General features: G+C 40.5%; 1 protein-coding gene across 13 annotated transcripts in view; it reads right to left on the reverse strand.

The window, feature by feature from the left end:
• Positions 1-15450, reverse strand: part of SMPX (small muscle protein, X-linked) — a 47345-nt gene extending 31895 nt beyond the window's left edge. For 7 of the 13 annotated variants that reach the window (XR_657455.2, XR_002086150.1, XR_657454.2 and 4 more), the window contains exons 1-4: positions 15242-15450; positions 11595-11654; positions 6542-6631; positions 2795-2948 (exon numbers count right to left, since the gene is read on the reverse strand). Coding sequence is in view for 10 of the 13 variants with exons in the window: in XM_009276903.2 (XP_009275178.1) it covers positions 2808-2948; positions 6542-6631; positions 11595-11633 (270 nt within the window). In the remaining 3 variants the exon portion in view is untranslated. Of the gene's footprint in view, positions 1-590; positions 725-2405; positions 2722-2794; positions 2949-6541; positions 6632-11594; positions 11655-15211 lie in introns of those variants that run through there. The other 6 variants (XM_009276900.2, XM_009276899.2, XM_009276904.2 and 3 more) reach the window with 6 other exon arrangements.
• Positions 15451-15694: the final 244 nt, after the last annotated feature.

The following is a 15694-nucleotide window of genomic DNA, read 5'->3' on the forward strand; positions in this document are numbered from 1 at the left end:
AGTGGCTGTGTGGTGCTCAGTTGCCGGCTGAGGTTAAGCTACGACACATCAAAAGAAGGATGGGGACAGAAATTATTTCATAATGACCTCACAGCTTTCAAGACAACCTTCACTTTGCTGACCTTTCTGTAGAAATCTTTTCTTTAGAGTGAATCTCTGTGCACACCCTAAATGTTTCTGTCAGACTCTCAGTAAGCTAATTATTTAAAAACTGTTTTAAACATTGAAAATTGCAATCATCTGAGAATAAATATGGGGTTAAATTTATGTCTAAATATCTCTTACAGAGAAAAACCTCTTTAAAACCTCACATTAAAAATTCATATTTCTCTGGGCACTGCTTTAGTGCAATGACTAGGATGTTACATTTTACAAAATGTTAATTTTCTTTTTCCAAGTTTTCTGAAGAGAAAGACTCCATTGTTTCTTTAAAATGACAGGAACATTATGACACAGCAGAGTAAAAGCAAGAAAAAACTAAACACTTTTTTCTTCTAAATGGCATATTTATGCTGTACATAAAAATAAGTTAATATGTTGCAGTGAGTTTTGGGGCAATTCACTCAGATTATACACCATTTCTTTCAAGATTGCTGTTCCATAGTGCTCCTGCGTTCCCAGAACCCTTTTGCACTGCTTTCTGTTTTCTTCTGTTCTTCATTTATGTTTTGGTGCAGTAAATTCCAGATGATGTTCTTCTACTCAGCTTAGCTCCTCTGCCTCTCTTCATGATAAAAAGGACTTGTGTCAATAGGCACAACTGGCAATTCAGATGATTACTCTGTGACACAACTATCTTTTTCTTACTGAAGCCAGGGTTTTTTGTATTGAAACTTCTCTGTACAGCTGAATTTTCATTGTAACTGCCTGATGCATCTTTATTGACTCAGGCTTTTCAAAGAAAATCAGAGGATAGTTTCAAGGACGGAAATCATGATTCATTTCTTTAAAGCTCAGAAAGTAGAATAATGGAGGCTTATGGGCCTTGTTTGAAATAAAATAGAAATTATTCTGAAATCTGCATTGAAGTGCTGAATATTTCCTTTTAAATAAAATAATCATAGAATCATAGAATAGTTTGGGTTGGAAGGGACCTCTAAAGGTCATCTAGTCCAACCCCCCTGCCATGGGCAGGGACATCTTCAACTAGATCAGGTTGCTCAGAGCCCCGCCCAACCTGACCTTGAACGTTTCCAGGGATGGGCCATCCACCACCTCTCTGGGCAACCTGTGGCAGTGCTTCACCATCCTCAGCGTAAAAAAATTCTTCCTTAAATCTAGTCTGAATCTACCCTCTTTCAGTTTAAAGCCATTCCCCCTTGTCCTATCACAACAGGCCCTACTAAAAAGCCTTTCCCCATCTTTCTTATAAGCCCCCTTTAAGTACTGATAGGCTGCAATAAGGTCTTCCCGAAGCCTTCTCTTCTCTAGGCTGAACAACCCCAACTCTCTCAGCCTTTCTTCAGAGGAGAGGTGTTCCATCCCCCTGATCATTTTTGTGGCCCTCTTCTGGACCCGCTCCAACAGGTCCGTGTCTTTCTTAGGCTGAGGGCTCCAGAGCTGGACGCAGTACTCCAGGTGGGGTCTCAGCAGAGCAGAGGAGAGGGGCAGAATCACCTCCCTTGACCTGCTGGCCACGCTTCTTTTCATGCAGCCCAGGGTACGATTGGCCTTCTGGGCTGCGAGCGCACATTGCTGGCTCATGTCCAGCTTTTCATCCACCAGTACCCCCCAGTCCTTCTCGGCAGGGCTGCTCTCAAGCCCCTCATCCCCCAGCCTGTATTGATTCCGGGGGTTGCCCCAACCCAGGTGCAGGACCTTGCACTTGGCCTTGCTAAACCTCATGAGGTTCACACGGGCCCACTTCTCGAGCTTGTCCAGGTCCCTCTGGATGGCATCCCGTCCCTCTGGCGTGTCGACCGCACCACTCAGCTTGGTGTCATCTGCAAACTTGCTGAGGGTGCGCTCCATCCCACTATGTCATTGATGAAGATATTAAACAGTACTGGTCCCAATACGGACCCCTGAGGGATGCCACTTTTTGCTGATCTCCATCCGGACATTGAGAAAATAAGATGAAGTATGAGCTGTGATGCTAATCATAGACCAATGGCTCAACCCATAAGTGTCTGGTGCTGTCTGCAGTGCCTGGGGGTCCCTGCCTGCTCTCCAGCTGCCACTCCAGAGGAGCACGGATCTCCCCAAGGTCCTATATCATATTTCTGAGCCCCGCGCAGTTATATAGCAAGTCTTTGGGTGCCACAAGTGGCATTGGGTACATTTGTGTGATCAAATACATGGAGCCATTAGCATGTCAGTTTTGAATTACAGAAATAAAGTAATATCAAATATCTAATGTTCCAAAGGAGCTTTTTAAAATTACTGACCTACTTGTCCATCACTGCAATAAATTTATTTGCATTGTAATACATTTATTTGTAGTTAGTGTGTACAAATACAAGTCCTATATTCTGTAAAACTGGAACTTGTGCTTGCAAAGCAAGAAGCTGGTATTTTTGAGCTGACTTCAATATTCCTAACAGCTGAATACACTTTTTGTTAGGCCAGTTGATGGGTGCCGTAGATGATCAGATATAGTCCCCTACTTGCTCCATGTTTGAAATAACAGAGAATTCCAAGGATTATGACCTTTTCTTCTTATATTTTGTTTTTGAAATACGGGGTGTGATTCCGGGCCCTTTGAAGTAATTGGAAAGTTATCTTTTGACACGAGGAGGTTTCTGGATCAGCGTGCTTCTCCTAGAGCCATGCAAAGAACCTCTCTTTTACTCACCTGCTTGTTCCGGCTACTGTTCAGCTTTGGGGACAAATTTCAGCTCGCTCTTTATGTTCTGAATCTCTGTCAAGTTGACAGCAGGACCTGGAAGTTTCTTAGCTCCTGGGAGATGTTTCTTGTCTTTCTCCTCCTCTGTCGAAGCAGGAACACTCTGCACAAAAGGATACCAGTGCCCTTACTGCCTCAATAGCAATTTCTGGAGCATAAGCATAGGTGAGTTATTTGAGAAACAGGAAAGGATGTTTTTATACTAAATGCAATCCCAATGGAAACTGGGGAGGAAGGGCAGGAAGAGATAGGTTATTTTGCTGGTTGTTGTCTAAAATGTCTAAAAACATTCTGAAAAAAAACCCTGAAGTTGCTTAGTGCAAAGGAATGTGGATCTTTTGGTAAATGAGTAAGCATTTACAGTGTCAGACCATTAGCGGAAAATTAACTGAGTGGAGCATTAAAGGCAACTCCCAGATCCTTCATATTTTAGGCAAAAAAAGCGGAAGAACCATTTTTATCATCTAATTTCTTTCAGAGTCTCATAGCTGCCAGCCAGCTGGGGAGGAAAACCATCATGCACTTCTGCAGCTGTGGAGAAGAGCTATGATAGTAGGTTATGGACCCCAAAAGCTCCATCCAAGCTCAGTTCGAGCTGATGTTTAATTTTTCTCAACCTCAGTTGTAAGACCAGAAGGGGTTTTGTCATTTTATGTTTGAATTAAGGTAGTGGCTGACAGCTATTTTGCCAACACTGTAAAAATTCAGGCTAAATAACAGCACTTACACAATAGCGAGCATCTCAGCTAATTTCCCGATGGACCACAGTATTTCAGCCCTTGGTACTTCCTTGGTTGTACTATTGCTCCTAGGTGAGGTAGAGCACGTATTTTAGACAATTTCTATTCTAGATTGAGCAATGTTTTGAAGGAGTAGTTTTCCAGTAGGGAGTTTAAGGTTCATCTAGCCTGTTCTGTATTTTATAAAGCTGGCATAGAGGGGGAATCATGGAGGTTTTGAGATGAATTAATATTTTACTGCAAATAATTTTTCAATTAAATTATTTTTTCTTTTTTGATTACTCTGTGAATGTCCTCTTGGGATGGGCTTTTCCAGTATTTAGATTCATTAGCCACCCTTTTTGGAAAGCTGTATTGGCCTTGAACATTCAATTCTTAATATTTGACTTCATTTTTAAAATTACAAAGTTATCTGTCAAATATTATTGGCCAGTAAAGCCCTGTTTTTTCTATTGACTAATGGACCGCATGCTAAAGAGGAAACAGACTTTTTGCAACATCAGGTGGCAAATAGACAAGGAATTTTAGAAAACTGACATTTTCTTCCTATCTGATCTTTAAGCCATGAGCTTGTATTGTTTCCTTTGAGAGTTTTCTTGCACAGCTAGTTAACCTGAATAATCGGGAAAAACTACCATCCGCCAAACCCCCATAGCAGATACTGTGTTAAAAATACTGTTTCAAGTCATCTACAATACCATTCCTTCTCATAGTACAAACGGTGCAAACTTTGACCACGTTTTGGAGACTTTGCGCTCCATAAATTGATGTTAGCTTTCCCTTCTAATCTCAGGTGTGTGCTATTTATGACTGCACCCCCTCCTATATCACCCACTCTGTGTGCAATGCACGGCTGAGATCAGACCTTGGCCTTCAGTTTTATTGAAGGAAGTCTGAAGAGTGACTTAGATATACGACAAGAGTTAACAAATACCTGCATGGAAATGCTCTGACTGAAGAAGAGTTATTTTCTGAAATTCCCGCCCCCCGTTTCTTTTGTATGTTAACATGTCTGCTCCATTGACCTTCAAAAATACGTGTTCCCTTCTGACTCCACCATCCCTTTGAGTAAGACCTGTATTTCCCTCATCTCCTTTGCCAAGGTTTTAAAATATAGTGAAAAATGCTAAGAAATGTTAGCAGAAGTTGTATTTGTCTAAAGCTGATCTAAAGAATCACAAGCTGTTTTGCAAAACTTAATGAGATGAGAAAGCTGAAAAGGTAAGTCCACTGGTAGCGTTTTTATTCTATTCCTATTATAAGATCTGTTTCTGTCGTCTTTACTCCCATTGCTTTGGTTGCATTTGGCTATAAAACCGGGGCCAAGAACTTTCATTCTGTAATGTCTGTCTTATAGTATTCGCGTAACTGAGAAGCAAAGCAATTTTCAATTACCCAACCAAATCTAATTATCAGCACTAGTCATTTGTTTTATTTCTCAAATACTAGCGGAATCCACCCATACTATATTAGTTTCTGCTTAACAACATGTACTCTTTCACCAGTTTAATTACTGTGGAGAGAATATGCTTTGATTTCTTTCCAGGGGAGAAAGCCACAATATGTGTTCAAGGTCACTTTGTATGTTTGGTTTTTTTTTAAATCTTCCTAAGAAGAGTTAAGTCAGCCTGGGTTGGATTTCTTCAGGAAAGTTCTCTGTAAACAGAGCACTATTTATATCAAATATGTCGACATTCAGAAAAAAATCTGTCTGATTTAGACAGGAAAGGAAGAATTAGCTCTTACGTAACTAAACCCGACCATTTAAAGTGCCTCTACCAGGTCAGAAGGAGCTGATGATTTGTCCAAAACTGATCTGGCTGCTTCTTGTTTGGGGCTGAATCACCAGCCGTGACACCGCATGCCTGGAGAGAAGTGGCTATCCACCTCCCTCCTGGTCCTCACAGCTCTGCTCTGCGTGAGGGCAAGACTCCCTCCAGCCACGACAGCTTTGCTTCGCCCGCATGGCAGCAAGTCCACCCAGCCGAGTCCTGCCAGAGGCAGCCCGGCTGTATGGGGTCGATTTGAGCCCTTCCTGCCCTTGGCTCTGGGGAGCATCCACAGCTCTGGCCCAGCAGGACCAGTTCTCGGGTGGGGACTATAAGACCAAACTTAGCCAGCTGCCCAGGAAGCCATAAGCACCCATCTTTACTTGAGGTTTTTTCTTGTTTGGAGTATCCCACTACCTTTTCCTCCACCATTGGTTTTTAGTTCTTATTTATTATAGAAGTTCATGGTAAATAAGATGCTTTAATATCATCCAGAAATACGATACCTGTGTTTAATCATAACCTTTGTGATCAGTGTTGGTTAAGGTATAAATTGGACTTCATATTCAAAACTCAGTGTTAAATGCTCCCTGTAAAATACAGGCATGCAAACACAGAATTCAGTTTAAAATTGAGTATTTTCACCCCTATGCAGGTAAATGGGTTCACAATTCCTGTTTTTAATTTGCAAATGTATAGTGTCGACATTCAATTTCTCCTTGTTAATAAATATTCCAAAAAACGTCAGGTTTGAAAACCTGTTCCAATATTGTTAAGCTGTAAAAATAAATCCCACTGCAGGGCAGCAGGTAGCAGCATATTCTTCCAAAGCCTTGCTATAACTTTTTCTGATGGATTCCATCAACTCCCATCTAGATAAATAGTGCTGGTGAAATCCTGGCTCTCTTTCCTGACAGCAGGTATCATCCTGCTGTTGAAGCAGAGCTATGCACCTCTGAAACAGTTTAAATTCCTATAGGTGCCTTGGCATCAAAACCAGAACAATGCATTTGTACTGAACAATGTGGTTAGTAGGTGGCCAGTTATTTCCGTGAATGATCAGCGCATGTTCAGCTGTGATACCTAAGATTGGTACGTAGTGCTATAAGATAGATTAAAAGGCCTTCTTCCTTCAATGGCAGGGATTCTCCTGGAAAAAAAAATCAAAACCCCCCTTTTTCTCTTACCTCTTCCACTTCTTCAGGTGTAAGTTCTTTTCTTTTATGAGGGTGGCCTGCACCAGGTCGAAATGCTCCCATTGGGATGTTAATATTAGCCTGTGAGAAGTAAATTATGATGCATATAATAGTGACTGATAAATAAACATGGAGTTGGTAAACGGCAAAACTTAAAAGGGGTGGGACAAGAGTATAGACATTATCGTGGTTTCTGAGCACTTATGCCTTCAATGTATGCATCATTACACCACTCCCACGGGAAAGGGAAATGCTTTCATCTCCATTTTAAAGATGGAAAGTGAAAAAACAAAGCTACCTAGAAAGCTTTTGAAGTTCTGCATTTTAGTCTAATGCTCCCTGATTTCATTGGACTTTAAACAAATGAATACTAGGCACCAAAGTGTCTTTAGGCATCTGGGTCTGCTTCTATTTGGTCAAGGTCAAGCAGAGAGTGCCAGAATAAGGATTTAAGTGTAAATCACCCAAATCCTACAATAACACCCGAACCACTGGACCGCTCTCCCTCCCCCAGTGACACCAGTTCTCACTTCACTTAATCACAGGTAGTTAGGAAGGAAAGCCTGTCCTGAGCCAACTTAAGCCACGAGTGTTTAAAATGTGATTTTACCGACAAAATTTACCCATGGGTGCTACAAACTGCAAATGTAATGCCTTAGTCCTAGGAATATGCCTCTCGGTTGCAATGAGGATCTGTGGGAAAAGGCAGGAAGGCTTTTTGACCCTCCAGCCCCTGCTGGGTTTTGCCCAGCCACCCCAGCCCGGTCTGCAGCGGGGTCTCACGGGTCGGAGCGGGCTAAGCCGGTTCTAACGCCGGACAGACCGCTAGCTCCCGGCTTTAGCAAACTCCCTCCAGAATGATACCCACACAACTGCATCAATCTGATTTTTTTTTTATCTGTGGCAGAAAGCCAGTAGCCATAACATGATTGGGGCTTATAACAGATACCTTAAAGTAAAGATTTTTGAGAAAAGAGTGGCAGAAAATGTTGCTTAGGAAAGAGCGGCTAAAATGTATCTATTTCCTGATGTGACCCAGCCTGGATTATTTTAAAAGTCAAATGGTGTTATCAACTAAATGGACAATTTATACCTATTCTTATCTCATGATCTCAGAAGAGAAGCTGCTCCTAGGAAATGTCATCAAAATATCATGACTCCCACTGGTAAAACCAGGGGGTGAATCGGTAACGTTATGGAGCGGAAACAGAGAACCTTCCAACAGCGAGCTGGGTTATTGTAGTTTACCATCTGACTGATATGCATTAAATGAAGATGAATAATCCCATCCTTCTGTTCAAATCATGGTCTTGCAGATCATGCCCCAGGTTGGGCAACCACAGGAAAACAGCCCACTGTTTTTAGTAACAACAACCGTTCTGACAGCTGTAATCACACATTGAGCAAATTAAGAATCCATTTGCTAAGAAATAAGCACCTTTCCCTTTATTCTATTTATCTATTTCCTGTTATTTTATTTATGCAAGGTGATGCTGCCATTTCAGTGGGGCTGGCAAATGTCTGTAGGGCCATGTAGTTTATAGACAACTGGGTATTCACTTCATAATGCTTTTTCACTGAGCATTAGTTTAGATATTGTGAAACCTTCCATCTGCACTTCCTAAGTTCCCAGGAGACGGGGCATTTTCAGCCTTGCAGTACTTAACACATTATTTCATTCAGGAGTGGAAAAAAACAGCTTTGCTGTTTTTAATTTTAAGCATCTCCTCCGCCAGCCTCTGGTACCTCCAGGCAGCTTCTTTTTTTGGAATATGAAACTTCTTTGCACTTTACAGCTAGCGTGGTCATACAGGTTTGCGGAGTTGAAACATTAAGAGGTATCTCTCCTCTTGGTTCTCATTTTGAACTCGGGCATTCCTTCCCCTTGGAGTCAATCAAAGCAGAAGCCAGCCTCCCATGGGCACCCAGGGCATACCACAGCCTGGTAACTCTGATACCCAGCCCTTGCATTTCCTACTGTGATTGACAGACCATCAGTGACTAAAAATGGTTCAGGACACAAAAATGAACCACTAAGTGCCAGACTGCTAATTAAATTAAATAAACTGCTCTTTGGTCTGCTTCAGCATTTTCACAGTAATCTGTGCCACACTAAAGCAGTTTGAACTATTTTATCTGCAATAAATGCATTCGCGTCAGGGTTTGGACGAGACGTACGCAGACATGAAATACTAACTTGGTAAAACGAGCAGCCTTTAAGACATAGTTTAACACTGTCTGGATCTGATAACACATACTATAAATTAAAATATTTCTAGTATGAAATGAAAGTATGACTGATTTCCCAGTTCCTGACCAGAGGTACCAGAGTCCTGAGCTGTAAATCTCCCTCTTAATCCAATGCCTGTCCCCTCCCACGGATGAGCAGCTGTATAATGGGTGAACAGCGGACCAAATTCTGTACACCAGTGTAGCTCTGTAAGGACTGTGTTGTGCTGCGATCAGCACGAGTTTGCAGTTTTGTTTTTAAAATACGTTTCAGGGCTCTTGCCACCTGCCTGCTAGGACGGAGATAGGAGCCTCAGTGATCTCTTCCTCGCCTGCTCCCCATCCAGTGAAATGCTAAACAGGAAATTTTTTGTTCCAAACTCCTGAAATCCTAAATTATAATTGCTTTAGACAGACATTCTAGGTGTGATTACTATTTTTAATCATACTAATTATTAACACTATTGGGTTTGCATCTTCCTTTTTTTTGGAAAGTGCCCACCGCATCTTGAATGTCATTGCAGTTTTCAGAATGAGTAGGTATATGGACTGAGGTACTGGACTAAGGTCTTCCTGAACAGATCAAAGGAAAAATATCTGTAGCATGACATACAACATATCTTGCTGGTTTGACTTGATTAAACTGGTATTTAGAGATGTGTTTGTGTTCTTCTTTCTGTTTACTAGAGACAGGGCATCCAGATCAGGAACTGTTGGGTCTTGAATTACCGGCAGCCTTGCATGAGTTGAGGACCGTTACGGGTAAGTTCTCCACAGCAGCACACCCATTCCTAGCTGTCCAGGAGGATGACTGAGTAAGCTGGAAAGCCACTTCAGTATAAATATATTCAAGTTAAAAAAAAAAAAAGGAACTACAGAGAAAGCTGAATGTAATTCATAAAAAAAATAGGAACTCCCTCACCTCCTCAGTTACTTCTGGGGCAAGCCAAGAGTGGTGTTTGTAGGTAGAATAATTGTCAGCCAGAGCTATACACAGCCTTCTACACACTGGGAGGGGGAGACCAGCCTCCAGACTGTTAGGAGGAATTAACAGTACTTTGGTCCTTTGTCACACCAAACTACTCTTGGGAACCAGTTGCTATCTTTAACTCTCCCACATCTGTATTTAGTGGCTGTTGACAAGTGAAGATTTTAGCATACATCTCATACAGACGGAAAGAAGACGCTTCTGACACAAGAGTACCACGAAATACTTCAGTTAGTAAAGTGTCATTACATTTCCACCACTGCAGCACGATGTATATTCTCAAGGTGATGTCGGTCCTACTATAATAGCACATAATAGCAAAGGATCATAATATATGAATCACAATGTATAAAAGTAATGTGACGTTTTGAGTCATGGTTCTTAGAGTGCTCAAAGTGTAATAGGCATCAATTCAAGTGCGAGTCTCCCTGCTGGAGCAACCATTGACAACATGTTTAATAGATTTATTTTAAAGTTTGTGCTGTACTTTTTCTCATGATTCAAATTACCTTTGCAAAAATTAAAGTTTCTTAAAATATTAAATTTGGTGCTTAAACTTAATGCACTTTTTCAATGGATAAACTAGAAGAATTTTTTTACATTTAGAAGTTGGAAAGTCATCATTAAACTAAAAAGGAGTCTATAACTACTTCTTTGCATTAAGGAAAACAGTAAGCCAACTTAATGCCTTGAAAATGTTTGTATGTGCCTATGGAGTTTAAATGTAAAATGTAAACACTTTTGAGCTATAAATTATCTACATTTTTTCATTAATCATACAAATATTTCCATAGTCACGGTAAAAGAGGGATGAAAATTTGAACTGAGTGAAATCAGTGGCAAGCTTCTGCTAATTTCAGCTGAATTAGAGTACAGTAGTTTGCATGCCTGTTCCAGTGGAGTTGATGATGAGAAAGAGAATTAGCATTTTTACAGTGCCTTGCAACTTCAGTAGCTATCTAGCCACTGGGTAATTAATCTTCCTGATAATCCAATCCATTGAGTTAGTATTATCTTGGGGAAACAGAGGGTAGATCAGACTTTAGAAATTCTGGTTTGTGTTTCTTACGTAATTTTAAGGGAATCTGAACTCACGGGAAAATTTGATTGCATGTGCATTTTACAAAATCCAGGAAAATTCTGTAAAATTCTGGAGCTCAGGAGGTATTTGGGCCTTTTGACAAGAATCAATGATAGCATGAGCTAAATACAGTCTTCATGATGCTACTTCATGTTGATGTTGGGATAATTCTCCAACTGTTTCTTTTACAAGTATGCAACAACCAACTTCATCCTTGTAAGCATCTGCCATTTGAGGAGATATGTGACATACATGAATGTTTTTAATGAAAACATCAACATTTCTCTCATTTTACTTTGGCTTTTAAATAAAATGCTTCTTAAACTAATATTGGAAGTTGTGGGATTTTTTCCTAAAGGAATGCAGCCATGAAAAACTTCACAATACCTATGCTATCTTTTTAGCCTTTATAATTCTTCCAGCATTATATTAACTCTGTGAAAATTCTAATTCACCATGTTTTGCTTAGCTGATCCACCAACAGACATAACCTAACACTGGAAAGACCATGCAAACAAGCCATCAACCAACCTATCTGATCCATTTTTTTAGCAGCTCAGATCGTAAGATGCTCTTCAGGTCAAACTTTTTCAGTGCTTTCATATCTACCAAGCTTTTCACTTTAAAAGAATAATCCCCAGTTAGCACTTCTGCAGTGTTTTGTATGAGCAAAATGCAGTTTGCCAAGCACTGGAGATTGAGATTTATTATTTTATTATATTAGAAACATAAATACTTTCTCTTACCTGAATGGCTTTGACATGTGACGCTGGCTGTTTTGACATTTTTAAGACAGAGGCTTATCCCTGCAAGCAAAATGGGAAAGTGTTACAGGCTCTGACATTCCGATAGCTAGGGGAGATAAGCTAGAACTTAACCCGTGCTGCCTCTTGACAGGCATCCATTTCATCTGCCCAGCTCCTGTTTCCGTCTCAGTTTCAGAGTTGCTTAGTTATTCCTTCTGAATATCAGAAGGAGACAGAACACCTGAGCTTCTCCAATTAATCTTTCATAGCCACAAATGGAGCTATCCCTTTCACATTAAAAACAATAATGAGTAGAGATAAGGAATCTCTCAAACCTTAATGGCATTGTAAAATGAGTAAGAATTAAGGGAAGCATTTCAATGCATGATTATTTCTGTCACAGTATGTACGTGGGAATTATTAGAACTCTCAGTTTAAACCTTCTTTCAAATAAAGCATAACTTGCTACAAAACATTGATAAATGCAGACATAACCATTTTCGACTCACAAATCCTTGCAAATCTTTAATGCCTATAGACTGAAAATGATCAAGATGGTCAAACTGTAAAGTTCTGTTTGGCAATTGCTAGGGCACAAAGTAGCCTCTCTTCAAAATTTTAGATCATATAGATGCATTGATTTTCTTTAGCAATAAGATAAAAAAGAACAGAAGTTTCCATATAATTTTATGCAGGCATAGAAATGTGGATTGCTACAGTATTAATACACAATAACAAAGGGAAATACACCAAAGTCAAAAGATTCTGTAAAGGTAAAAAAAAAAAAAGCAGCAAGAAGGAAATTTTACTATCATCAGATTAATTGAAACATTGTCTCGGCCTTTTATTCTTTCACTGAGAATTAAGATTTTAACTGGACTAGACTTTCATCAAAGTCTGGTTATTTAACCTATCTCATTATAATGCAAAATAAGATAGTAATACTAAAAGGTGAGAAATGAGTTCACCAGAGAACTCATTGATCACAAACAAACTACAGCATATTTTGGCTACAATATTTAACCTGAGATGAGAAAGAAAGTATTGAGAAAAGTAATAAATGATGTAGGAGAGAATAGTAGAAATATACTGAGAAATCAAAAGTGGGTCAAAGACTTTGGTGCTCCAAAGAGTGTAACTGTCCCACGGAGGCGGTACCAAAGGAAAGCGTAGATGAGTTGTAGGTTGGCTTCAGCCTGGAATATCAGTCTGACATTGTATCACCGGAGCTGCACGGAAGACTTGCTCTTGCATGTTCTCACATCGGCTTTAAATCTGTGTATAATGCTGAGCAGAACTTAAAGTAAAAATGACCTGCCATTAGAGGTCTCCCTCTGATTGCACTCTCAGCTGTAAAGAGTGCTGTCCAAACCAACACATAGCCTTAAGCCAGAGGACATCATCTTCATAGGTTGCTTCGGGCTTAAGTTGCTTCCATTAAATCAATAAATCAGAAAAAAATCCCGTCGTGCAAAATAAATCCAGCTTGCTTCCAGTGAGTTTTATATCGTGGTTTTACATTTACATTTACAATCTTAAAATCAGAGGTAGTTTTAAATACTTCAGAATTTGCTTTGGGGGATGAAATCTCGGCCACTGAAGTTCATGACAAAATTTGCACAGATTTCAAAAAGCCAAAAGGATTTACTGCACTCTCTCTCTTTCCTTTTTGAAAATCTTTACTACGCATAGAAATAACTGTGCTGTTATCCAGCGGTTGAATTCCAAAGATAAATACAAAACAATTCCCCAGTTTATTGGAAAGATAGGACTCATAACACACAAAAGTTCAATTAATTTTTCTTATCATCTTCTCCTCTTTCTATTCAGAATGAAAAATGGAAACAAAAGCACCAGAAATTAACAGAAAACATTTTAAAACACGGTGGATCTACTTTCTAAACACTGTCACAAAGAAATTCAAGCTAAGATGTACTTCTCCATCTTGCATGCCTGTGCATTGCAAAAAACACCGATACACACTTCTTGGGCCACCTAGAGCTAAACGGGCAAGGATTTACACTGAATCTCGACTTTAAAACAAGCACAGCAATAGTGCTCCTCAGTGAGGTGCTCTGGGTTCACAAGAAGTCTGCGTTCAAAATTATTGCAATCAGACACCGGTTCCTAAAGATGGGTGCATGATACAATTGTGTAGGAGTGCTTTTGGAGGAGGTGATTTTCCTACCAGTTCGTGCTGTCCTCATTACTGCCAGAGAAATCAGGACAACAGCATGCTACTGAGTAAAAATAGACAGTCTTCTCTGGCTCTCTCCCCTTCCCTCCCTTCCCTGAGTTTCCCTCCAGAGCAATACTGACCATCAGCCACAGGAAAATAAACCTTACATTACAGAGGCATCGATTACTGAAGTGATTAGTTCATTTTTATAAATTCCTTTGTTCTTTAGCCATGCGTCTCGGAGAGAGAGTCAAGAATGCTGCACTGATTGTATTAAGTTATTTCTGGCATTCCAATCAGCTCTGCAAACTTGAAAAAATCACTCTTCACCCTCATTTCCACCACAGATTTCACATGTAGGCACCCAGCGAAAGCAGACGCATGCAGCCTGTATTCCCCAGTGTCTCTTTGGCCTCCCTACACCTTACCTTTTACCTTTTATGGGCTGCATGCTGAGCCAAACTTAGAAAGCAATGGCAACGTTAGTTCAGTTTGGAGCTGTTTTATGCCAGACTTCCCCTGCAAATTCCCTTGTTTCGCAGTGAAAGCACTTGTGAACAGGACTACTTGTGAAATACAGTGAAGTAAATCAGTGTTTTGAAAAGAACCTTTGTAAAACAAAGGACCTATCTTCTGTCCCTCTGCTAAAAATAATTTCTGACCGGGCTGCAGCAAGATAATAAGCTGACTTATTCAATTTGCTTTAAATACGATAAGGTATCATAATGCCATCTTTTGTAATCCGCACAAGAGATGTACAGTAGCACACAGAAAACAGAAAGAGCCCTCCCCCCACCCCAGCTGGAAGCTGTCCTTCCCCCCCGCCACACTCACGGCATCAAGCACAATGGGTATTTTGGACACAGAACTGCAGTGTATTACCTTATTAAAAGGCTTTGACAGGAACTACACTACTGTGAGACCCAGCTAGTACAAAGACAGAAGAGAAACCCCCACTTTGCAGCTTCCAGTCCGTTACACAAAAACTTACTACATGCTCTAGGCAAATGCGGTAACATTTTCTGTAATGCAGTTGTCTCCACTACAGTTACCTGTTAAGCTTATGGTGAAAGAACACCGCTCTTACCGTCGAAACCCCCATGTAATAATTGTAAATAAATGTAAAGCTATAACAAGTATATAGAAAACAGTAAGCATGTACCTATGTACTACAGTATTCGAGCTAATACACAGTTAGGCTTCTTATGAGTCACTAGGCATTTAAGTGACTGGTTTAAATCTTTAAAGATCCCCATAGACTATGAAGCAATAACAGTCTGCTCTGAATATGCTGATACGCTGCACAAGACATAAAAATAAGCAGAAACCCACAACTATTGCAGTCACCTCGCAGTGACTTAAAGAGTCATTATTATTATTAAAGAGTTTTCATAAGGGTCTTTCAAGTTTTTAACTGACCCCTTCAAGATTAGCTTACTTATTTACTTATATAAGAAAAGTTCCAAACCGTCAAGTGAGTATGTGCACCTCCTTTCGATGCTGAAAGAGGTACCTTCTTCTACCAGCTGAGGTATTGACTGTGATCCTTTTAATGTGTCTGAAATAGCTCCGATGCTTTCAGCCCGGACGGCACTGAGAGCTGCTTCAGGCTGGAGTGGGACTCGGCTGAGATGCAAAGTGTAAGAGGGAATTCCTGTCATAGCTTCCAGTTGTTCTTCCTAAATATAGAGTTTGATTCACCCTGTAACTTGGTCCCCTGTGACACTTGACCATCGTAAAACCAGGGCTCAAGTGTCAAGCAGGAGGTGTTGAAGGAACACACCTTTGGGTCCTTTTCCTGCCCTCCCTCTCCCTGTCGTTCTGGGCTTTTCACAGGCGCCAGGCATATGGTGGCAGAAGGTAACGCACAACACCTCCCGTGGTGTTTGGGGCAGCGTGTGCCTCCCTGCTGCCACACCGG

This window comes from Aptenodytes forsteri, unplaced genomic scaffold (assembly GCF_000699145.1).
Source record: "Aptenodytes forsteri isolate BGI_AS27 unplaced genomic scaffold, ASM69914v1 Scaffold273, whole genome shotgun sequence".
Classification (NCBI taxonomy): Eukaryota; Metazoa; Chordata; class Aves; order Sphenisciformes; family Spheniscidae; genus Aptenodytes; species Aptenodytes forsteri.